Source organism: Nothoprocta perdicaria, unplaced genomic scaffold, assembly GCF_003342845.1.
Source record: "Nothoprocta perdicaria isolate Ctin4 unplaced genomic scaffold, notPer1 scaffold_9, whole genome shotgun sequence".
Lineage (NCBI taxonomy): Eukaryota > Metazoa > Chordata > Aves > Tinamiformes > Tinamidae > Nothoprocta > Nothoprocta perdicaria.
The window spans coordinates 8861270-8886044 of record NW_020456198.1 but is presented as its reverse complement, the minus strand read 5'-3'; the positions used below and the strand labels follow the sequence as shown (position 1 = coordinate 8886044).

Genomic DNA, 24775 nt, shown 5'->3' with positions numbered 1-24775 from the left:
CGCTGCCCGCGGCCCTGTCCGCGCCGCGCGGACCCTCCGCACGCTGGAGCCGCTGCCCCGCGCGCCGCTGGGCGCCCTCCCCTCGCGCCTTATCTCCTCGCTTATCTGAGCCGGAGCGGCGGCCTCCCGCCCTAGGCCAGCCCTGCTGCGCTTTGGCTTTTCTTTTTTCCTTTTTTCTTTTTTCCCCCCTTTCTCCCCCTCTTGCCCTCGCACCCGCCCGCCCGGCGCAGCTCCCACGGCCCCATCCCGGATCGAGGACCGCGTCCCCCGCCGCGCTGCGAGGCGCCAGGATGAAGCGCGGCTCGCCGTGGGAAGCCGCTAGAGATTGTAGGGGAGCGCGGGCCCCCCGCTCGCCCTGCAGCTCCTGATCCGCGCGCCCCGCGGCCCGGCCCCTGCCCGGCCCTGCTCACATGTGCATAGGTCAGAAGTCTGCTCAGTGTCTTGTTTACGGAAGGGGGGTAAGAAAGAAGGCAGTTCAGATCCCAAACAAAAGTATTTGTATGACTCATCTAGTTGGATTTAAGACACCCTCTCCTTCTTCCAAGGAGCCTCCGCTTCTCTTTGACGGCCTCAGATGCACGTTCCTGTTCTTCCAGAGGAGGATGGATTGAGAGTYGTACAGCTTAGACTTTTTCTGGGCCACTGCTGTTATTAAAAGACATAATGGGGCTTTGTCACTGGATTATTGCCAGAATTAGTTTACACACTGAAACAATAAGTTGTTAGGCCTCTCCTATACGGTAACGTTTGTCCTGCTTTAACGTAAAGTTGCTGTGGAGGTTTGGGTTAAAATTTGTGGAGGACAGTCTGCATCAGAAGAGGTTCTCTTCATCTCTGCTTGGTGTGGCAAGCCCAATCTGTCCTCGATGCCTTCAGCTTTGGCCATCTTCACTTGCCGCCCGAACTCCCACCCGTTTCAGGAGCGTCATGTCTACCTGGACGAGCCCGTCAAGATCGGCCGCTCGGTGGCTCGCTGCCGCCCGGCCCAGAACAACGCAACTTTTGACTGTAAGGTGCTGTCCAGGAACCACGCGCTGGTCTGGTTTGACCACAAGACAAGCAAGGTAAGATGTCTTCTCTTCTCGATCAAAAATCATGACCTGGACCTTTCTGGCAAGTTTGCACATCGCTAGTTTCTTTCTGGTAAATATGGTTGGGTGTGGAAGAAACAAGAGTTGTTGTATAGTTGGAATGATTAATTTTTGGCAGGTAAGTTGATAATTTTGTTCCAAGCTTTAAATATTATTTTAGAAACATAAAATAACAGAGAAGGTGGTAAATGTTGAAAAATGTGTGTTCTTGTTCTTTGCTGGAAGCATGTTATTTTTCGGGTGAGTAAACCAAATCTTAAATCTTAGGCTAATGTGAATGAAATCATGTAATAGTATTTTTCAAATGCTGTAAAATTACTGCTTGATTTGAGCGTCTAAATAAATCTCGTTGTGAGGTGCTGTCAGAAAGCCAGTTAAATAATCACTGATTTGACATTGCAGTCTTCCTAGTTGCCCCATGGAGATTGTGGAACAAGTAACCTGCTGTTTGGGTCTGGCAGGAAGTTGCCTCTTGGCAGCAGGAAAGCAGCAAATAATGTGCAAGATCCTTCAGCACTGGCAGTGCAATGGTGTTAAAATACCCTCCCTGCTGCCTTAACCCAGCGCTCTGAGAGACGGTCGCTATCTCATGGAGGAGATTTAGGGGCTCCGCAGTTCCTGTTTTGTCCGCTAGGGATTGAACTGGGACAAGTAAAATCATTTTACTTAATGCCTGTCAAGTTAATTTTAAATTTCCACTGAGAAACGAACAGTGTGCACATTACAGTCCCCAACCCTTTGTCTTTTAAATATATTGATGTTGTGTCCTAGAACTTTATTTACTGTAAGCTAAATACGTTKTTTTCCTTGTGTGGATGTCCTGCTATGAAATGTGGTCAGTGTAGTTGTTCATTTTTAATGGTAATGCGGCCTGTGACCAGTGCACTGTTTTTTTTAGTAGGGTGACACAGCATAAAGAACAGTAGAATGCAGTCAAAGTTSTTAAACCTTCTGATGTTAACTATCCTGCGTTATGCAACGCCTGGGCATGATGGGACAAGACAAACATTTAACTTCTCAAGGCTGGGCTGTGGCATGACTTTCAAGTTACCTGCGTTTAATTGTACAAACCACTATTTGTATAAGTGCTCATTAAGAGCATTGTTTGGGGCCTCTGTAATGTATATGATGTGCATTCTTGATCTTAGACACTTGAGAACTTGTGTGTGTGAAATACAGCTATATGCACTTGAAGATTAGCATGCAATCCTTTGTTTCACTTGACAAACTTAACATGTTCTGATTCATTATGCTGGTTTAAATATGAAACATGTTATGCATGTAGCTTTTTATCAGCACTTCTTGTGATTTATAAAGACTAAGACCTTTGTGTGCCCTGCTATGACTATAAATAGCCTGGCCATATTAAAGGTGGTTTAATTTGACAAAGCCTTTGGTGTTGAGCGAGTTTGCTAACTCACAGAAGAGTTTAAAAAGCAGCCAGATGTTTGTTGATATGTTCTTAAGTTAGCTTTTTTTTTTTTCCCCTTTCTTTCTTCTCTAACACARACCAAACAAGGGATATACCTATTTATTTTATCTGAGTGATCTAAATTAGCAAGTAGGTGGTAGTAAATAAGATGGAGGTATGTAATAGCTTCTGAGATTGTCCTGTGAGAAGTTGGTGGAAGTCTATGAAAATTGCTTAGATCTGTGTCAAGGTCCGTGGCTATAGTTATCAAATGAAGAGTGGTGTTTGGTTGATCCATGTTGTGAGTCTTGTAAGCATTACTGTAAGTTTTCTGTGTTAGATGTTGTAGTAAAAGCTTCGAGATACTGATGTTGTGATCTGGAGGAGTGTGGACTGTTTATCTCTGTTTCTTGGCAATCTAATCAGGTTTTGGGGTCTGATGGAGTATCTGTGAGTAGAAAAGAAAAGTTAGAAGAGAAAGTGAGAATTGGAGAAGAGAGGAAAATGTGTTCTTGGAGATGATGGATGCAAAACGCTTTTGGAAAATACAGATAGAATGTAGAATAGATAGAATAGATAGAATGTATATTGGTGTGTAYATAAAGTCTTAATCTTATTCTTGAATCATTAAACATTTTTATAGGTCTGTAGTGTTTTCAAGGTATAAACAAAAGACTGTACACTTAGGCCAAGAACATCTGCATGCAGGCAAGTATATTATTATTGTTTGCAGAACATCAAATAAGCACATCTAATCTGGGAATATATTGTTGTCCTATCAATGATCCATACTTAAACCCACATAAATTCTTTGCCACAGGATTTGTAAGCGGTTCTCAAACATGTATGTAAAACTGCATTGGTTTTGATTTTTATGGAAAATAAAAGATCTTGAAAGGTTAATAGAGTAACAGAGAGAAATCTTCAGATAAGTGAGTGGAATTCCTGGATGTTTTAAGGCTCTGGTTTCCCAGTCTATGGACTTTGGCAGTGCTGTTTTCTGAYGTTCCCAGGCTCTCTGGGTGCTGTGCAGCCTCCTGAGCTGTATTTCRGTTATACTGTAAGGCGCTTTTTTWWCTTTTTTGRGGGGGAAGTCCTTGTTTGTTTTCCTAGTTAATCATGYGAGTGATCCTGTTTACTGCCTGTCCATAGACAAGTGTATGGGCACAATCTACAGAGAGGGTAGAGTGGAGAGAGGGAGTGTTGGGGAATGTTGGCTAGGGAGCGAGTGTGCAAATTCCATGAGGGCGAGGTGGGCTTGGCTGAAGAAACCCATAAAAATAGACTGTGTTGAAGATAATATACTTGTGAGAGATGGGAACGTTTGCTGTGCAAAACGTTTTAACTGTGTCTGGCAAAAGCTACCTGCCCGAAGGAGCTAATGCYTGTGTAACACCAGCATTACCACCGACAAATGAGGATTAAGTCTTCAAGATCAGCTGTGAAAAGAAGATATTTAAAGCTACATTTGTCTGTAAAACGTTTTCTTACATAATGAGCAGACCTGAAAATGTATATGTTGAAGGTAGAGAATAGTACCTGTCTTCAGGCTTTTCTGTGCTCAATTTCTGTAGAAAAACAGTGCAATGTCACATTTCGTTTGCGGGTTTTTCGTGCAACAACAACATTAATGTTTTATGCTTAGGATTGATTTTTCTTGAGTAATTGCAAATTAATGAATCTTTTTAAGGATGTCTGAAAAAGTGACTCACCAGATATGTAGGAAGTTGATGTTGTGCTGAGCATGGAGTGTTCCAAAGAGTGTGAATCAAAGCAAAAGAGAGCGTGCTACACTTAAGAAAAATCTAAATATGTGCTCAGCTTCTCTCACTGCATATCAGCAAAAACACAAAAACACTTCAAACCCCGCTTAACTAAAATAGTCTTAAATTTGAGCCTTTTTTTTGATAGGAATAAATTGAAAATCTTTGAGAATTTTTATGTGCTTTTTTCCAGGCTGAAATCCTTCTGCTTTTAGTAGAAGTCTGAAGTTCCCAGCAGATAGCCAGGTTTTCAAAACATGAATTTCTCTGAGCTCTTCAGGGCCTTAGGTAGATTATTTTTATAAATCTCTCATACAAAGAGTCCMTCATCACAGTTTACCAAATGCACTGAGTAATGGCATGAGAAATGAGATATTGTCTTACCTAGAAGGACTACAGGTGACTGGTCATTTTTAGTGACAGAAGGAAGGTGTATGGGCACAAATTTCCATGTTAGGGTGGGAGCTGATGGTTCTGTTTCCATTAAATACAAAATGGAAATGACCCGAGTTGAGACTCATGTTTAGCAGGTATCTAGGGCACTGATCTTCTGCAAAGAACCGCATGAAAATTTAGGAACTCTAATCAGTAGATTGAAAGCCAAATAATCTGATGCAGATGTGATAGCAGGTGAAATTTAATAGGGCTGTGCTTGAGGACTTCCAGACTCAAAAACATGAGGGCTGAAATTGGTGAGGAGTTCTTTGCAGGGAGAGCATCACTGCGTGATTCCTGACGAYTGCAGAAAGGCTTTTATGCCCCTTTTGCTTTTAAAAAGGCTGAAAGGTCATTCCGGAGAACTACAGGCTGGTTGGCCTTGCTTTTGTCCTTGGGAAAATCCTGGAATGTGTTGTCTTGGAATATGTTTTCAGGCATGAATGAGGAGTGATCGGCAGCAATCAGCATCTGTTTGTTGGGGTAAACTGCTCTGGCTAAGCTGCTTCCCTCTGTGATTAAACAGGACCAGGTGCGTGGGCATCCGAGAGGGCAGCTCGTGTCATTTCCCTTGCCGTTTCCCTTGCCTTGTCGGTGCTTTTGCCGGTGGCTCCCACCACATTCCCACCAATTCCCCTCTCCAGGGCAGGACTGGAAGGGCTGGGTGGGTGCAAGGCAGCCGGGCAGTCAAGGRTGCTGGGTTAATGGTTTGTGCTCCAAGATGCTGGGGCTGTCCTGCTCCATGGTTATTGGTGACCTGGAGGGGGCAATGGAGAGCCCCGCTCCACTGGAGGCCCTTGACGTGTGGGGCACCTCTTCTGGACAGGCCCCTGTGCCTTCGAAGGGCTAGAGTTAATGCTGCTCCTCGGAATTCAGTGTCATGGGCAAAAATGGTATTTGGAGCTATGGGACATTTCCACGGGAGACTGTTGCTGGTGCCTCCTTTAAAGACTCGGCTGGTTTTCTGTTGTGTTCTCTGTGAGAGCTGAACAAATGCTTAATTTTTCACTACTGTCAGTGTTGCTCCATGCTTGCTGTCAGCACTGCCTGTTGAGCAGACACTTTATCTTCCAAACATTGCATGTTTATTCCTAGTGGCCTAGGAGACTGTGACCTGGGCTCTGCTGTAATACACTGAGGTGAAATTTCAGTGCTTAGATGCTTTTGGTAGGAGGTGGAGATCAGCCAGCTCTTAAATATACCTATTAATAATTTTATGTAAGTCATTCTCACCCTAAATGAACTACCCAATTTTAAGTTAATATGATGGTAAGAGTAGAAATCAGGGAAGCTCTCTGTTTTGCTCAACTTCAACACAGTATTTCTTTTAGAGCAGAGTAGAAGGGCTGCTGCCGGTTATAGCGGAGGTAAGATGTTGCTGAGAAGGATTTCCCTGCAGAGGCAGCATCTCGAGCCATTGCTGCAGAGCTGAGACTGTGATTCTTGGAGCTGCTCCACCGCGGTCATGATGCATCTGCGCTGAGCCAGAACACCAACACATTGATTAACTTCTGAAAACAAAGATCCCTGCTGTATTTGAAATGAAGTTTTACAAACCTCAAATGAATCATGCTACTTAGCAGTAAGGAAGGCCAGCAAGTGTGTTTACCGTGGGTCTCTAATGAGATGGTTCAGGTGTATTCCTGTTCCCAGGCTTATGGCTGGATGTCAGAGCAGGCTCCTCGCATACACTTTCATTATATAAGATCTTGGCTTTGTCTGTGAAAGGCTGTCACACGTTTGCAGCAGTGCTTTGATCTTTAGCAGGTGGGTTTGCATTCAACTGGAGAAATGCTTTTGATTTGGCTTTGCCTACTTTTTATTTTTTTAACTGAATTTATGCAGTAACAGTGGCTTTCTTATCTAATCATATTAATTTAAATGATGCATCCTTTAGTAGGCCAGAAAGGGTAGAATATTTGACTGTGTCATTGTAAAAAGATTGTTCTGTTTTTGCCTTGAATTTGATCTAGCCAAAAGTCCAAAATACATAGACAAATACTTGAGCTCATTTGTTATGTGCTTTTTGTTGGTGGTGTTTTTTGGTCATTTCTTCTAATGAATAAACTGAAGTGGAAACACCACCTTTCRTTGTTTATAGATCAAGATGGCCAGCGTAAAGGAGTGAAGAGTGTTGTTTCCATACCTAAATCCAGCAATTTTGCAGGCGTTTGCTGCCAGATTGTAGGATTACTTTGTCTTTTTTGGCTCTGTTTTTGAGTTATATCAATAATTGCTTCCTGTTGATGTTGCTCGCGTGCTGAGAGCTTGGATCTAAGTTTTGTTAAATCTTCCTGTGGCACCGTATGCATTGTCCCTGCGGCCGGCTCGCCGCTTATTGCAGAAACGCTTGTGTTTGGAGCAGGACGGGCGTCGGGCTTGTGCCGGGAGACCAGGTGTCTTTGTGAGATGGAAAATGGGCTTTTGGAGTCGGACCTTCTGTAAGATAGAAGTTCTGTTGTGCTGTAGCAGACAAACATGCACGGAACTGGATGGTGACTTTRTTTCAGCCTTGAGAAAATACAAATAAATGATGAACTTGAAGAAGCTATAAAATTTACTTTGAATTTGGTTGTAAAAGACGTGTTGTGCAGAAAAACTGTTCTKCATATTCTTCATGTCTTGCTATTTTCTTGCTGCGTTACAGGGGTCTCTTGCTAAACATGAAATGATCTTAAGRATACATGGTGGTAATATAATGACATTATTAAGTGGCAAAGTACAAGTTCGGTGTGATTTCTTTTTGTTTCTGTGGAATCTGGATCTGTGAATCATTACAGAGGATGCTGTCTGCTGCTATGGAAGTTACAGTGCTATGAACAGGGATGGCCAGGATTGGGATCTGTTGTCAGGGAATACATCAGGCTGTAAGCCTATRTATTATACGTGTATGTATATATACACACGAGTGTATGTGTATACACACATGTGTGCATGTGTATACACGTACACTCATGTTTACATTTTAAAAATTAGTTGTGAAATATCTRGAGTATTTTTTGTAGAGTATAACTTAAAATTCACACTGAAATGAGTCGATGAGAAATTCTCTTTAAAAATGACTTGAAGAGAAAGCAGCACTAAATGAAATGCCCGATAATGTAGTTGCAGTGGGGTGGCAATAAYGCAGCACTTTCACTGACAGCCCTCGACCACGACTTCCTTTTTATCAACTCGAAGGGGAAATGGATTTCAGAAARGCAAAATGCTCATGCTCTCGTTAGGGAACTTTTCCTAGATTGCGTGTTCTGGAGTTTGAGAGAACGCGCCGAGAGCCCCGACCTTGGGTCTGCTCTACGTTCTGTTGAGCTGGTTGGCATGAAGGCCACGGTTGTGCCATTTGAGCAAGGTATCTGGTACGTGTATAAACGTTGTCTGTGACCATAAGCCAATAATTTGTCTATGGACAGAGCTTTCTGTATAATTATAGGGAGAACTGATACTGTTATTATGTTAATAGTATGTGTTACTTGGAAACTTGTGTGGCTATTTGCCATGTATTTGAATATACTTTCCCTTGAGGTTCATCCACTTTTTTAGTTAAATTTTTGCATTTGACTCTTGATTAGGAAGTTAAAAGTATCTGTGCTGTGTCTGGACATATATTAACTTCTAGATAAGCAGCAGGGAGAAAGTCCGTGGTGCTTTTTGYGCCTGAACAAATGCGTTACACTGGCATTCATTGATAACCCTTATTTTTGGGGGTTTATGTGTATGCAACGAGCCGCGGGCTGGGCAGGGTGTGCAAGCCCTGCTGGAGATGCCCTTTGGGTCGGGGCCGGCCTGCCCCTCGCAGCAGGCTGCTGTGTGCCCAAGGGGGCTGGTGGCTGCTGCTGATGGGCCTGGTGGCCACCACTGATGTTCTGGGCTGCTGGAGCTGCCTCCGCTGGCCTCGTGTGCCCAAGGGGGCTGGTGGCCACTGCTCATGGGCTTGGTGGCCACCGCTCACGTTCTGGGCTGCTAGAGCTGCCTCCTGCTGACCTCGTGTGCCCAAGGGGGCTGGTGGCTGCTGCTGATGGGCCTAGTGGCCACCACTCACGTTCTGGGCTGCTGGAGCTGCCTCCGCTGGCCCCTCTGCTGCACGCCCCACTTCWGGGCTTTCTTCCTGCCCCTTGCACGCTGCAAGCGTGCCTCGAGGGCCTGGGGGGGTGTATGTTATATTAATGATAATAAAGGTATTGAGGATGTGTGGGTTGGTGCTTTTTTGGTCTCCCTCATTAGATCAAATAAACATCTTCCCTGCACAAGTAGCTTCATTTGGAACCTTCCCAGGRTACGTTTTGCTGGATGAATTCTAGATGCTGACTTATGTTTTATAAACTAATATTAAAGGATTCTGCTGTTGTCACTGAGTAATCCCTCTTTTGAGATCTGTAAAATGTTCTCTGATGTATTTTATAGTCTAAACTTGGAACACCCATCTTTATAATTAGTTTTGTGCTTCCAACAGTTTCATAACAACGATTGCTTTGTAGTGTCCTTTAAAACCTTTTATGAAGATAGAGTTCTGAGTATAATGTGATGCTGCTTATAGTTTTGAAGCATTGTTTTGGTGACTGAATCTGCTTGCTAGTATTATGCCCAGCTTTTGGCTAGCTAAGCTAAGTCTAAAAAGTGTRTTATGTAATGCCACTGTCAATATTGCTTTAAACAGCGCGTATGTGTGTGTGTGTGTATATATAGAGAGAGAGAGAGACAGAGAGAGAGAGAGAAAGGAGAAGGAAACTTAATGTATACTTTTTTTTCAGGTGCAAAAGGTTTTAGACAAAAAGGTGCAAGTAGTCACTTGTACTTGTGGACAAAAGAATGTTTGCCAAAAGCAGTGATTTTAGTTTTCCCGCTGCAGTCGTGGTGAGGTACCCAAGTGTTTTCATGGAGTGGTTGTGCACCAAGTCCTGGTTGTGCTGGGCAACAGTGCTGCTTAATTGTTGATAGTCTTCAAAATTGGTAATTTATATAGTTATTTGATGGTTGAAAACTGAGGTCTATCAGCTGTATCTGAAAGGAAGCAATTGTCTGGCAATGCTTAACCAGATCATTGGTGTTGGTAATGAAGATGCCTTTTCTGTTGTTAGCAGGGTTAACGCTGTTTGCTGAGGCATAAGGAAAACGGGATTTTTATGCTAGTGCTACATATACAGGTTATTTTGCAATTATTGAGTGAAAACCTGGTGAATGCCCGAATCTGTTCAGCATTTCTAAAGCAGGAGCAAAATCTGCAGAGTTGCATCGAGAGTGTCACTCGAAAGGCAAAGGAGGGGAGAGAAGGGCTGAGCGTGCAGAGCGGCCGCGCTCACCGCGGGAGCGTTGTTCTGGGCTGGGGGACTCCGCCAGCCCCGCGACCGCTCCGTGCCCGCCAGCCCTGCGGCCGGCGTGGGTGCCTTGCTGCCTGGGAGCCGGGCCTCCTCCTGCAGCTTAACGGGCGCTTTGGGCCGCAGGCGCTGCCTGTGCGGCCCTGGCCATGCCCGTGCTCKGGTCTGGCCTCTCGCTGGGCGTCGAGGAGGCTGCAGTGCCTGGTAGCCGCTGTGCCCAGCGCTGCCCGTTCCTGCTGTGGGGTGTAGGTTACAGTCRGCAGCACGGCGCACAAGCCTTATCAACAGGGGCCGTAGGGGCAGCTCTGCAGGAAGGGAAGAGAAATGCCRTTCTGGTGGGAAATCCTGTTTCTAAACTACTCTAACAGCAGGATTAAAAACATATAAGCAAAGCAAAAATATTTTGGCATGCAGCATGATGCCAAACTTAACTTTTTTTAAACCTTTTTCTAAGGTAACATTTGAAGTTTTATTTGTAGGATTTGTAAGAGGGAAGAAGTTCATTGGCTTTGAAAAGCAGGCCTTGGAATTGTGTGACGTGATTTGAAGAACTATGGTGAGAGGAATATCTCATTTGTTTTATATGATCAAAAGTAGTAAAGTCAGTTAGAGTGYAACTTGCTTTAAAATAAATTTCAGAACACCTTAGAGACCTGCCTGCACTTGAGGCACAGTAAAGGCATACTATTTAAATAACTGATTTTGTAGTAACTAACATAGATGTGTAACATGCTAATGTAACATGCAGTAAGCCAAGCCTAAACATTTTTTAAATGTTGTAGTTTAGGTACTTGTTTCTTTTGCTGTAGTGTTATAACTGAGTTCTGGAAAATGGAAATGGATGGTTGTTTGTTAAAATGCTTCTTCCTTCTTTTTAATTTTTAAAATTATTATTATTTTCCTGTAGACATGCTTGTTTTAGGCTTGGGTGAAACTGTTAAAATGCCCCAAACAGGAAACTTGTCAATCTTGCATCTTCCTGCAATGCTCATGGGGAAATTGGATTATGAAAACTCTGGTAGAATATGGAGTCCTGTTATTTTGCAAAACTGTTTGCTGCAATTCAGAGAGAAGCCACGCTCACTGGTGTGCAGCTCTGCTGTCCACAGGGCTGTAGTTAAAACACAGCCTCTTTTTCTCTGGCTTATATGCTCTTGCATGCTTTCTGATTGCTTTTGCAACACAAATAAAGCAAATGGCATAAAGCAGAATCCTGCCAGCTAGTTCAGCAGTGTTTGGTGAAAATATATTCTGGAAAATCCAAGGTCACTGAGCCCATATTTTTAAAAAAGACGTGGGCGATCCTTATTTACAACTAGACTCTCCTGTCAAACCTTCAGGCAGTAGCCTGGTGATTTAATTGGCAGAGTGAAGCGGAGCAGACGGCGAGGAAGAGGCCGGCACGCCAGCCTGGGAGCAGAGCGATCCCCGCTCCGGTTAGAGTCCCTATCTCCTCCCTCCTGCCRTGTGCAGCCCTGCCCTGTGCAGGGTGCATCCAGCTGCTCGGGAGCTCCTTATCTGCCCTGTCACCTTTGTGCTTCTGCCGTCCCTCTGCAGATGGGTGCTAGGAAYGGTTCCCACCAAGGACCCAGTCGGTATGTGCTGATCCCGGGCGGCGCTGGGCATGGTGCYGGGCTGAACTCGAGCAGCAGGAGCTGGCGCCGTGTCCAGCCCTGTGGTGCTCTGCCCTGCGCTGGGCTCCCCTCTCCGCACGTTCATCTTCTCTAGCAGTGGTTGGAGGTAAATGTCACCTAGCGTGGAGGCAGCTGCAGGGAAGAGACTTGGGCTGGGGAGAGAAAAATAAGAAAGAAGAGATTGATGAAGGGCTGGAAGAAAAAACAGTTCCTGGAGCTGCTTGCTTTCATGTGGGACTATGATGACATCTAAACATGCGTGTGTTTAGGGCTGCAGGAAGTGTCTCTCACGGTTAGGTTTGAGAAGCACAGCGAGGAGATGGACAGCAGCAGGGAGGGCCATAGCGGTGTCCGCGATGGCCGTGCAGGGGGAGCGGGAAGGACGCGGGGCCGGCGGGTTCGTTGGCRCCGGAGCTCCCCGGCCAGCACGGTCGGTGGTGCAGCGGGGAGGCAGTGCAAGCGGCAGCGCGGGCACGCACGGTCATTGAAGGGACGGTGACGCGACGGAGTTGGCAAACTCCGCTGTTTTTCAAGCACAACAGGAAACRTGTATTGCCGCTTCTCCTTTTTCAATGTACTTCTCCTGTTAAGCGTAAGTGCTCGAAGAGCAGAGTTCTGTGCTGCTAAGAAAATGTGAATCTAAGGTTACAATTATCTTTTAAGGTAAAATGGACATTTTTCTATGTTAAGGTTGCTTTCTGTTTCAGTTTTAAGAATGGATATTTCTCTCAGCTTAATTTCTGAAGTTCTATCAAAATATTGTTAATATGTCAAATAGAATCATCGTTGTGAAAATACAACTTCAAGTTTTCTTCAGACTTGCAGCATTTCTAATATGCTTCTATAGCAAATTAGATATTTTTTATCAGATTTTTTCATTACTGCTTATACAGTTGGAAGGTAAGCCCATGTCATGGGCAAGGTAAGTCATCTTCCATGAGAGACTTCAGGAGAGTAGCTTCAGATTTGACAGGAGCRCATTTTTTAAGCACAGTGAAGAATGTCGTCTCTGTGCCATATTTGAACTGATTCTTAATGTTTATCAACTTAAATGCTTTTGAAATACATTCTCTATTTTTTTTTCAAGTTTTATAGTGTAATTGATAAAAAGAGCATTTGAGTTTGCCTCAGTTTGCTTTTTGTTTGCCTAGGAGGGCAGGACAGGTTTTGTTCTCCTGCCTTGCCCTGTCATGCCTAAAAGGCTTTATTTAATGCTTCATGTATTTCTGAGTGCGTCAGTTCATGAAGAAATCTAGCAATTCAGTCTGTACCTTAGTTGATACTAACGATAGGCAACATCTACATCCCCCAGCTATCATAAAAACAAAGTTGCTCTTTGTATCTGCAGAAAAGGGAAGTTTTAAATTTTCTTTTAAAATGAATGGTACTTCAGGCTTTTTGTGAGACTGTCCTCATCAGATTTGTATCAGCTCGTTGCATCTAGGGAAAGGAGGTTAAATTAAAATGGTATAAAATGTTATTTTTTAAGCATATATTGTTTTTGAGGTGAGTACCTTTCTGGCATTGCTGGAGCTCCCAAAGTCCAGATCTGCAGCCGTCCCATCAGCCTGAGCTTTGCGTTGACTTCTTCAGTGTTCTCCACCTATATGCTCCTGTGCTCATCCCGTCTATGCATCCTGTTCTCTAACGCGTTGGGATTGTACTTAAAACTGTTATTTAAATGGATAGCCTGAAGAAGGACTTGGGCGGAAAGGTGTGCGGGAGAACGCAGGTTTCCAGGCAGAGGGGTAACCGGGAATCCTGGAGCCCCTCCTGGCAGGGAAGGTGCSGACCACGAGGCTCCCGCCGTGACTCTGCTTTGGTTCCTGGTTGTCTGCGGGGTGCACCAGTAGTGACTCAGGAGCCCTGGGTGACAGGGGTGACCCGTGGTTGCAGTGTCAAGGGAGGACTGTGACGGCTCCACGGCGAGTGGATGGAGGCTCCCTCCATGTGGTCCTTGGCATCTCGGTGCCAGGTAACGTCCTAACAGGCTGCAGGGGCCGCTTCTGTCAGCGTGCAGTGCACGTGGAACGCGAGGAAATCCTGCGTGTTGTAAAATCTGCATTTACGGTTACAATAYGATGCTGAAATCCTCTTCGCTGAATTTAAAGTATATGAAACTTTAAAATACAAATATTTTAAAAATAGGATGAATTTGTGATGAATGAAGCTGCTCTCAAGTTTTGGTTGCATAAGGTCCTGTGTGTTTTTTGGAAAAAAGGCTGTAAGTGTGGTTCTTGTTGAGGCTCCAGATGATTCATTGACTCGTGATGAGAGCTGCTTTTTCTGGGTGTACGGAAGCAAACATTTGTAAATCCCGCACTGCTGGTAAAGCTGTAGAAAGAGGGGAGTGGAAGGGCACATGGATGAGGGTCCTTCCTCGTGCACTTACTGTTCCAACAAATCTGGAATGGTCAGTACCTGGCAGGGACGAGGAGGAGATGTTACACCGTAAAGCCAGTGCAAAAATACCTTTCCTGTAAACCAGCATACAATTSTGCTGCAGAACAGTGTGCTTTGCTTAATGATTATCATCTCCTAAAGGCTTACGTGTAAACTGGAGACGAGCTTGTGTAAGATTCAGACATTGAGTATTAGTTATCTGAATGGATGATGAAAATCCAGAGGGACCTTCTAAAGTCATGAAAATGCTTATTGTGTGATTTTAAATTACTTGATGCATAACATAAACAATGTAGAGTATTTAGGAAAAAAGGTTTGAGTTCAGATGTTTTGAAATAGTTTTTCCTGGAAGAAAAATACTAGCTATATGGATTATCTTGGGATTTTTCACTTGTAGTTTGTTATTCAGAAGTATTAATGTCACGGTGCACATTTTTGTTTAACTGGGGTTTGTTGTTTTTAGCGCTTAAATTTTCAAGTTAAACCTTTCAAAGGGAAGTGAAGACAACACCGGTGTTCCTGCTGTGCCTGTTAAGAAACACTGAGGTTATAAAGCTGTTGAGAAACTCGGTTGAGAAGAACGTGACTGGATGGAGGTCGATAATAGGTGTGTGTCACGCTTTGCATTAGTTCTCRTTGGCTCTGGTTCACTGGGTAGAATTGGAGACAATCAAATGGAGTGTGGAAGTTGGCTGCCCCTTCAGCGTGCAGGTACCCTGAACAGCAAAGCTGGACAACTTGGGGGAAAAAACAGCTTCTGATTGCTGTGTGCAAAAAGAGCTGCCATACAGAGAGCCTGTTTTGTCACTTGTGCCTCAGCTGAGGGAAGGGGATAGGAAAACTCATGTAGTGAAAATACAGCTTGTGTGTCATGTGAAAACATCTGCATAATTAAATAAAAAATGGTGTTTATCTCCCAAAGTGCAGAACCTGCCTGTGTTTCTAAGATACCTTCCGTAGAAGGCTGAGCCTTAGTAGGGGCTGTTCTGCGAAGTGCTCGGTCCTTTACATGCACATGTTGCAGTCGCACGTTGGGAGGGACCGTTGTGCACCTGGTTCCTCTGCAGGTCCAGCTTTCCTCCGAGAAGAGCCGCCTGTGTAAGCAGGGAGGAGGCTGGAGATGAGCTTAGGTGCGACCTGACAGATGGCAGGAGCCTGGAGCTGCAGCGCGCACAGCGCGGCTCTTTCCTGCAGCTGGGACGTGGCCAGACTGCGTCTTGGAGCCGGGGCTGYGTGGTGTCCTGGGGAATGTTCCCATTCTGCTGCACGGTGCAGAGCTGGTGCACAAGAACCACCTTGCTAGGGTGAAAGGGGATTTAGATAGAGCAGGAGGAGTGACTCTCAAAACCTCCATGGAAACTTAGATGCCAGCGCCCAAGTCCTGTCAGGGGCTGTGCAGGGTCTGTGAAGATTGGCACTACGGGTTTGTTACTTCCCTGGAGCTGGATTCCCAAAGGAGAAATCACGGTTAACCATTTGAACGTCCTCTTGTGATAGGATGCCTGGGCAGGTAGGTTTGATGGTGTCTCTCATAACATCCTTGTAGGCAAGCTCAGGAAGTGTGGATCGCATGAGCAGCCCTTGAGGTGGACTGAGACCTGAATGTCAGTCAGAGCTTGGAAGGTTGTCATCTGTGGCCCGGGGTCCAGTTTGGGGCCTGTAGCTGGAGGTGTCCCCCGGGGCTCRGTACTGGCTCCAGTCGTGTTCAACCCCATCATCAGTGATGCAGATGAAGGGCCCGTGCGGGCTCTGCAGGGCTGCTGATGATACAGGGCTGGGAGCAGTGTCTGATGCCCTGGGGGACTGAGCTGCCGTGGGAGGGACCTGGGCAGGCTGGAGAGATGGGCAGAGAGGAACCTCCGGAGGTTTGCCAAMGGAGGCAATTTGAGACCCGGCAGGAAAAGAGCTTGTTCCTTCCTAGTGGTGTCCACAGCGCGCAGAGTAATTCCTACCTGCTTGTGTGTGTTTGACAAATGAAAGAAGGAACACAAAGAGAAAGAATGGAACTTTTATGGCTAGTGAATGTAACTTCAGCAACTTTATGAATCTAATTAATAAATRCACCTGAAACCYTTCCTTACTTTGAGGGTAGTTAACCTTGGAACAGGTCTCAGTCTTYTGTGCTTGGAAGTGCTGAGAATGTGACCAGGAGAGCACCAGAGGTCCAGCCCCAACCGCTCTGGTTCTGTAATGGCTGCGATTTAAATAATTCTTTCCTCCCAGCTCAAGTTATTTTCTCTTAAAAGAAATTGCTTAGCATCTCTTCCTAATTCAGGTTTATTAAAACTGTATATTAACACTGGACTAATTACAGGTGGTGTAAGGCTCACTGTTTTTGCTTTAATCAAAGTATAAATAACCTTGTGTACAAGACAAGTTTATATAAACTAAATGGGCCAGTGTGAAACAAGGCTGATTTGATGCATGGCCCCAGTGTTTGAGTGTACTGAATATCATTATCATTTTCAACAACTTAGATTCCTTTGGAAGGATGGCAGCTATGCTGTTGGGATTTTCTGAGAATGTTTAACACCTTTTGAATGAAAATACGTTTTTAACAAGCTTAGTTCTCATTGAGAGACACCTTGTCCAGACTGTGTACATTTCCTTGCTGCGCTGCTTTACTTGCCCTTGTAGCGTCTTCCCCAAACACAGAGCCGTACCCAGGTTAATGTCACGTGGAGCGGGAGCCGGGTGTCTCCCGGGGCGGCCGAGCTGGCTGCGCCGCTCTGGGAACGCTGCAGGTTCCGGGAAGCCTTCGGAAGCGCCTCGAGTCACCGGCACGGGTCCCGCTGCCATCGGGCTCTGCTGGGGGAGTCCGTGTGCTCTAGTGTTGTTCTTCTGGAAGCTGAGGTAACGACCTGCGACAACAATGAGGATATTAATTGTCAAGCACGTTTTGCACGGGCTTCATTTGTGTGAAGCAGGAAAGCCCGGCTGACACCAGACCCAGCCGTACTGTTGAACTGCTCATCAGACATAGCAAACCCTTTCAGGCCAATTCCTGCGCTTTTGGAACACAACCCGCTTCTAGCTAGGTGGGTGTTGTTTTGGGTGTTAAGCCACTGTGCAGGAAGTTCATTTCCTCTCCCAAACCTSAGTAGGTGCTGATGCCATCCAGACTTTCACACCTGCTTACTAATTTTGGGTTGGRTTTCAGTAAGTAAGAGAATTTTGGTGGCAAGGTGGAAGCTGACACACCTAATGTTCAGTTCTGAGAAGCAGGAGAACTGTTAATGCGGATGTTGTAGCCTGAAGTAACTTGTGTGTGAGGCTCTAGACTGTATAGTTGGAATTAACAGTTCAGAAAACCCATGGTGTAAATGGGAGTTTCAGTATGAAAAATATTTCCATAATATAAAGAGTTTAATTTTCTGATACRTAGCTTTTTATTGCGTGGGTTCCCTTTGCCAAATCTGGACAAGAGAATGTTTAATCCTATTGCCCTCTAGTGGTTGCAATTCACATGTGAAAAGGAGAGAAAGAAGGGAKTCTGGTCAGGAAAGGAAGTCGATGATTCTTGCAGAGCAAAACCAAAAAGTTTTTTTTTTTTTTTACAGTAGCGATAATTTTTTTTATTATCTCAGTTAAATTTTATTTTGTCCTGTGAGGCTTTCCTGCCARCTGAATAGCATCAGAATTTGGTGCAGAGGATAACCTGGTTTGCTGTGGGGTAGCAGTGGTCAGGCTCGCCGGCCGCGGCGGTTAGCGTGGCGGTGAGCAGGCCCTGGTGTGTTTGACCGTCCAGGCCGTGCCGGTGGCACGGGGGTGTCGTGGCGCGGTTGGCGCGTGCGGGACGTGGCCGGGCGCTGGCGCGGAGCCGAGGGCGGCACCTCCGGGAGCCTCCCCGTGAGGCCTTGGGCTGCGCTGCCCCGTGAGCGCTGCCTCAGCTCCCGCGCTCTCCGCCGTGGCCTGTTGTTCTCCCCAGGCCGGCCGGGCTGGGCTTTGCTCCCCCTGCAAACCTGCAGCTCTTCACTGGCCGCTTGGCGCTGCGTGCCCGGGGTGACGGGGTGGACGCCTGGCCGGGCCCTGCCTCGGGGACAAACAACCTGTGAAACCTGCGGTGCCACCGGCGGCTTCCCCAGAAAAAAAACCAGCCTCTCTGCACCCTCTGCTCTCCAGGGTTCATCTGTCCCCATTTCTTTCTATTCCAGGTGGATTTACTAAAGTATGAATAACCTTATCAGCCAAATAGCCTTGTTTAAAAAAAAAAAAAAAAAAAAAAGTCAAAACCAAAATGGAAATAACTTTTTTTTTCTTCGACTTATGTTAGTGAAGCACAGAGAGCTGCCTGAACAAGTGAGTAGATGCACACTGTATCAGGAATTGAATTCCCTTTTTAGGAGATGAACTGTGAAGAATTTTGTGCTCTTTCTAACCGCTGCAAGGGGAAGCATTCTTGGTAAGAACACTGTTGTGTTCTGCTTCATTTTGTTCTTTGGGTAGTGTAACCTGCATCCTGCATATTAAACTTTGCTCATGTCTCTGCTCTCCCTTCTTGGAGGGCTCTGCCGCTTGAAAAAATGTTGTTGACTGATGAAGAATTGGAAGATGCGTTTCCCTCCTTAAGGCTGCACCGAGATCCGCAATGGCAGGGTTTCTTATTGGACCAGTAACAGTCCTGAGCCATTGGTGCTGGGAAGCACTTGTGCTTGAGAAGCGCTTTGCTCGTGTTGGAGGGGAGTGCCTGATCCCACAGGCTGCAAGGTGCCAGTGTGTGTGGTAGGTGCAGGCCCTTTCATGGGGTGCTGTGAGAGCATGAGCAGCCCCTTCCCACCCCCGGGTCCTTGTCCTCATCGGGCGTTCGTCTGCAGAGACCTTCGGAAAGGCATTCCGGGTCCCCTTGCTTCTCCAAAGCATAAAGGCGATGGGAACAGCGCCATCAGTGTAATATCCCCCAAGACTCTCCCTTTTGGAGAAGAGGGTGGAAAACAACTAGCAGAAGACATTGCAATCTTTTTGTCCCTGTGGAGAGCTGCACRGGAGGAATTAGCTTGGTGAACGTTGCCGTGTTAGCAAAGCTTTAATGTATTTGTAAAGCCAGGGCTGTGTGTGGTGTTTGYCTCCTGCACGCGGCCTTTTATGGGAGACTCCCCAGGGCGAAAGAGCCGCTTCTTCTTGAAGCTTGAAAATGTTTAACGTTTTTTAACTGTAAAACTGTCCATCTCGAAGGAACACCGGATTAACGTGCCTTCGTTCGCGAGTAGCAGCTTCTAATTATTGCTTGCAGTGAAAGTCGCAGGCYGAGAGTGAGCTCAAAGACACAGGGCTTCCTTGCAGGCTGTTCTTGCTCTCGCCGTGCGGAGGTGGGGCTTGGCGGGGCCCTGAGCACAAATATTGAACTCCCAATTGTCAAATTTCTCTGTGCTGGAAAAAAAATTTACATCTTCGAATGGGGCCGCACCCTGCGCCGATAGCGTTTGGTTTCGAGTTAATTCCATCTGCTGCCCGTGTGGAATGCTGAAGTTCAGGACATGGAATGAAGAGAAACTTCACATGGGACAGGCATGTTTATTTTTATTTTTGTTTTCCCCTTCAGCATTTATTGCTGGGCTTGCTCCAGAGAAATCTTGAGAAAAACAGTACTTGCATAGGGCTGTGCTTCCAGTGCGAGGATGTGTGCAGGGGACTCGCTACACTACATCATAGTAGAATTTGTGGTTTGGAATTGTTACAAAAATCCCTGGTTTGAATTGATTAAAGTTAATACAGTGTTACTTGTGCTTGGATGATCCTTTGAGCTAGGACTTGGCTTCCCCATCCCTACTGAATGTACGTCACCAGAGCATCGAGCTTGTCCTCGGCATGGCAGTTTTGCCTGTAGTTTGGAAATGCGCTGARCTCCTTGTTTCTGACAGTACCATGTGTTAATAAAAGGTTCCGGAGCAGAAGTCAGAAAGCAAGAAATTTTTGCTGTGTGATATTGCCCAGGAAGAAACGGCATCCTGGCATTTGGAAGATCCATTAAGATACAATCTGTACCTTGCTAAATGGAAAGGAGATGTCTTCATTATATTTATATCATCATCATGAAGATTTAGCAAACCACCCCTSCATTTGAAGATATTTGTGAAATTTGCAGTCTTTCTCTTTGATTCCAGAATGTGTGAATGCCAGCAGTTTTCTGTCATAAAACAGCAGTTGTGCCTGGAAGCAATGATTACCTGTGCGTAAACACAGCAGTTCCTCGTGAGGGGAGGTTGAAGTGGCTGCAGAGGCTTCTCCCTTTTTCCTCCCCGTTCTTAAAAAGCGAGGACACGTGGAGAGGTCCTTGGCTGCAGGGAGGCCGGAGGAAGGGTCGGCTGTGGAGCCGGGTGCCCGGGCAGCGGGGCCTGCGATTCGGAGCCACCGCGAGCGCTCTGCTCGTGCCAGGAGCTGCTCCCTCTCTTTCTGCCCTCACACAAACGGTTTTCCTCTCCTGGCTCTTCATGTGATGAGGTATCTGGTAATCCGGCCTCTGTTCTGCTGCTTCAGTTTGCTTGCAAAATAGTAATATATGAAATACATGAAAAATCTSGTTAGAATGTCTCTGCTTATAGAAAATTGATAATCTGAATAATTTAAGGGAAAATTCCATTTCAGTTGATGGTTTTTTTTGAAAGTCACTTGTTATAGTTAACCAGTCGTATTTCAGGATTAAGGAAGAAGAATGCATAATGCTCATTTTAGAGTATTATAAATTCTTCTTTTTGAGTGCCAGCTCTTGTTAGTGCTTCAAGATTTGTTTTCATTAAATGTGTTGTCTTCTGCTTTTCCTGTCAATTCTGCTTATTCTCTGATGCCTTTCCACTAGAAAAGTGTTGTGTTTTATTGCTTCAGTTTTGTTTAGTGTTTCTGGGTGCTATGCAACTTTGATTTGAGCTTTTATTTGTATAAGATTTTAATACTGTCAGTCTTCTCAGGCTTAAAGACACAGAGATTTATGCCTTAAGTCACTTTTAAACGGGTGTGGAGCAATGTCAAAATGTGACAAAGCTCTTTGTTGTTCTCTTCATTGAAGTCAGAGAGGAGATTGGGGCTTTTCTGTTCTTGCACCTGAGCATGCTTGTTACAAGCAACTGTCAAGTTTAACCATGGCTTCTTGATCACGAATTTAAGAAGAAATTGCTTTGTCCTGTGATCAATCTTAACTTTTTTTTTCCCCCCCTATAGTGCAGAATAGTAGTAYAGATGCTTTCTGTATGAGTATTCTGCAAGGATAAGCTGGAAGCTCCTTATAGCAATATATGAACATTTGAAAAGAACTCTGTTGTCCTCGGGAGCCTGCTCTTTGCAGAGCTGTAGCTCTTGGCTTATCCTGTGGCAGGACGTGTGTCCTCCGAGCGTGTTCTCCAGGAGTGTGTGCGCTTCCACACACTGTTTGCTTTCCTGATTGCAGAGTCTGAGCGTGTCCTGCTGCCACATGCGCGTGACGTTTATTACAGGAAACGATAGCTTTAAGCCTGGCTTTGTAGGACAGCATTTGTGAAAGCACGTCTGAATTGGTGGGTGTTCCTGTAATGCCTCACGGCTTGTTGTATTATCTTCGAGAACACCTCTGGGTTTCTGGGGGGAAAAAAGCCCCGTTTTGCTGCGTGTTTGATTAATAGAGACTAAGGGTGAAAAGAAACCTCTTTTAGTCACTCTAGAAAGTCATCTTGCCTGTATATTTTCTTTTGGGTACAGCTTTGGTATAATAATAGAAGGTAATGTGTGTTTATACAAAATAATCAGTGGGCAGGTGGGGGGCAGCGGCGGGTCGGCCTTCCGAGCCGGCGACTTCTCTGYGTGTCCTGGCCGGTGCCAGCGAGGAGAGGGAAGGGCCGCGGCGGCGGCTCCCGGGCCGGGGCTGGACCCACCGCACATCCTCCCCTAGCTGTAAACTGCTGCTCCAAGCGTAGGGCTCCTGGGCTGGGCTTTTACAGGCATAATTTTCCTTCGCGTGTTGCCTTCCACATCATTCTAGGGTGTCTTTGCCATCAGCGGTGTTTCTCCAGGTGTTTTGAATGTTCCTTTCAGTGCTAAAGTAAACAAGCCCAGAAGTGGTAGTTAGAGCCTTGCAGCTCCGTGCTGACAGTGGGATGTTAGGTCCGGGGCTGTAATGCAGTTTCCTTGCTTGAATTCTATGAAAGCAACTATTACACAGGTGTTCACTGGTTTCTAAAGTCACTCTCAACCTCAGGCGTCTCCTAATACAGGTATCTGAGTGTTGCTGTGGGACGTGGGCTTGAAYGCTCATTTGGAGAGCAAGTCCCCTGGCTCCCAGCTGTGACGGGTTGGGGGAGGCGTTAGTGGCCCTGCTCAAAGGTGCACGGTGAACGTGGTGTGTGCTCGGGAAGGTAATGTGGCCGAGTAGTGCWCCAAAGGATACGGCACGTCTAGGAATACACACACCTGTTCTCAGYTTTTGGGAAAGGGGATGTTCCCATACAGATGGAAACACCAGAGCGACTCCAGGCTGTCAGTGCCCGTGTGTTCTGTGCTCACATAAGACATTAGGGTCCCTGGCTATTTGGCATAGCTCTTCCATGTCATTTTACTGCCTCCTCCTCCCATGTGCAGCAAGAACCCGTTGGCCCTTCCTGGCTCTCTGTTTAAGCAGCCGTGGTAGCCCGGTGTCTATGTGAGGCCAAGTCATCTGAGGCAGCACAAACAAAAGGCAGGAGAATGACAGGGCCTGTGGTGACCTTCAGAGCACTCGAGCTATGGGGGGTGGCACCAGCAGGGGGAACGGGGCTCTGGAGCACTGCACATATGTCCAGAAAAGGTTGCCTGCCCCTACCCAGCACACTTAGGCTGCCGCTAGACTGCTTTTACCACTGGCTGTTTATTTTGCTTGACAGCAGGTATTGGTAGCTAGCAGGGTTGTCCTGGCAGTGCAGTCAACAGAGCTTCACRGACCCGAGCAGCTTGGGGAGCAGAAAGAGCCGCTAGCAGGGAGAGACTCGGCACACGTGCAAGGAGTTGCTGAGGACCCTAGATTGTTTTAATCCAAGAGAGATTTAGGCTTTTCATTTGTATCAGATTTGAAGCTGCAGGTGAAAACTTATGGTGAATATTTTTGTCCAGTGTTGTATCAGAGTCAAGTCCTTCACACAGAAGGAGCAGTTAAAGGGCGGTGGTTTGGGKTTTTTTTGTCTTTCCAAAGAAGTTAGGAAAAGCTGCTGGAAAGCCCTGCTCCTCCCTGGGGACTTCTGCTCCCCGTGCTCCTGCGTGCCCTGCTGCAGCTTCCTCAGCCTGTCCATCTGAGAGAAAGATGCTCCTCCTCAGCGGCTGCTTTGAGCTGCACAGCCCTTGCACAGCCCTTGGGCCTGGGGTAGCTCGAATCATTTACAAAATACATATGTATTTGTGAAGAATTCAGAAGTTAATGCGCTGGTTTTGTTTCCAAGTTGTTTAAGGAGCTGGAGTGTAAAGATCAAAGAGCATTAGATCCATGTGTTTAGCAAATGAAAAACTAAACAGAAAAGCCACTTTGCTTGATGCGCTCCACCCTGTGAATTACACTTGCTTATGGAGCAAATACTTCTGCTTCCTTGAGACGTGGGTGGAGTTAGTCGAGTGAGAGGAAAGGAATTTAGGATGTGTCTAAGCAGACCAGAATGAGGAACACGATCGTTTGAGTCTGGAGATACTGGAAGGTTTGAACTCCTGTCACTTGTCTCAAAGGCATTTGCTGGGATGTGCTCTGAGAGCAGAAGCCCTCTGCAAACTCAGCCTACATCCAGCGCTGGTGCTGCCAGGGATGTGAAATAGTCTGGGGGGAAGATCTTTCGGGCTGGGGTGTTATTTTGTTTACCTGGGTACGAGCCCTGGGACTCCGGAAGGCGTTTGTAACACCTGCATTAATTGCTCAAGAAGCAAACGTTTCAGCTTGCAGCATGAGTGAGGCAGGATTTGCAGCCTTTTGCTGCAGCGTTTTGTGGCTCTGCTGCTCTGGGGGCTGCCTCGCTGCCCCTTCGGTGTGTTAAGCCTGGCACGATAAATTTGCCATTTCCTTAGCTGCTGCAGGTCACGTTTTGACATGAATAGAAGTAATTCTGATTTAAACTAATAGGTTGGAAGGTCTCAGAAGCACCATGGACTTGTCTTTGGAGAGGATGCAAGTGTTCAGAAGTACACTCCTAAGGAGGAACGATCGGCTGGGGTTGTTTGCAGGGTGAGGAGGTTATTTACCAGATACTGGAGAGTGAACAGAGTTTTTCTAACAGTTGTACACTGCCTTTGAAGAGCCCTGGAGAAGTACCACTTGAACCATACGTAGAGAAGCCATAGAATTAAGGGTGTGAATCGTTGAGAACCGTCCCCAGCAATTCAGGTGGTTTGCATGCGCACACACCACCTTTCCCCTCCGCTCTCAATTTGACTAATTGTTACTATGAGGCACCGAAGGGCTTGGGCTGGGTTGATTTGAAAGGTGCGAATTATAAATGGCAGTATAATTAGGGCAGTAAATGCCGCCTTTCTCCGTGGCAGGATCAGCCCAAGAGCCTCTCGACGCAGCTTGCGTCAGCGCTCAAAGAGGTTCCTGCRGCCGCGCCAGGGCACAGAGGGGAGCGGGGAGGACAGGGCTGCCCCGGGGCTGCGCGCCAGGGCCGGGGGATGAAGGATGAAGGAGGTTCCCCGGGGGCTGCTGCACCACAAGCGGTCCCGCACGGAGGCCCCGTGGGAAGCGGAGGATTCGGCAGCCCTTGGAGGCCGGCRCGGCTCCCCACGCGCCCCTGCTGCTCATCGGCTCCTGTTCCCG

General features: G+C 46.3%; 1 protein-coding gene across 9 annotated transcripts in view; it reads left to right on the top strand.

Annotated features, from left to right (window-relative positions):
- Positions 1–387: 387 nt before the first annotated feature.
- The window catches only part of SLMAP (sarcolemma associated protein), a 68243-nt gene continuing 43855 nt past the window's right edge, over positions 388–24775 (top strand). For 8 of the 9 annotated variants that reach the window (XM_026052475.1, XM_026052473.1, XM_026052469.1 and 5 more), the window contains exon 1: positions 388–1064. In XM_026052475.1, coding sequence (XP_025908260.1) covers positions 867–1064 — 198 coding nt within the window. In that variant the 5' untranslated portion in view covers positions 388–866. Of the gene's footprint in view, positions 1065–5204; positions 5233–24775 lie in introns of those variants that run through there. The other variant, XM_026052476.1, reaches the window with a different exon arrangement.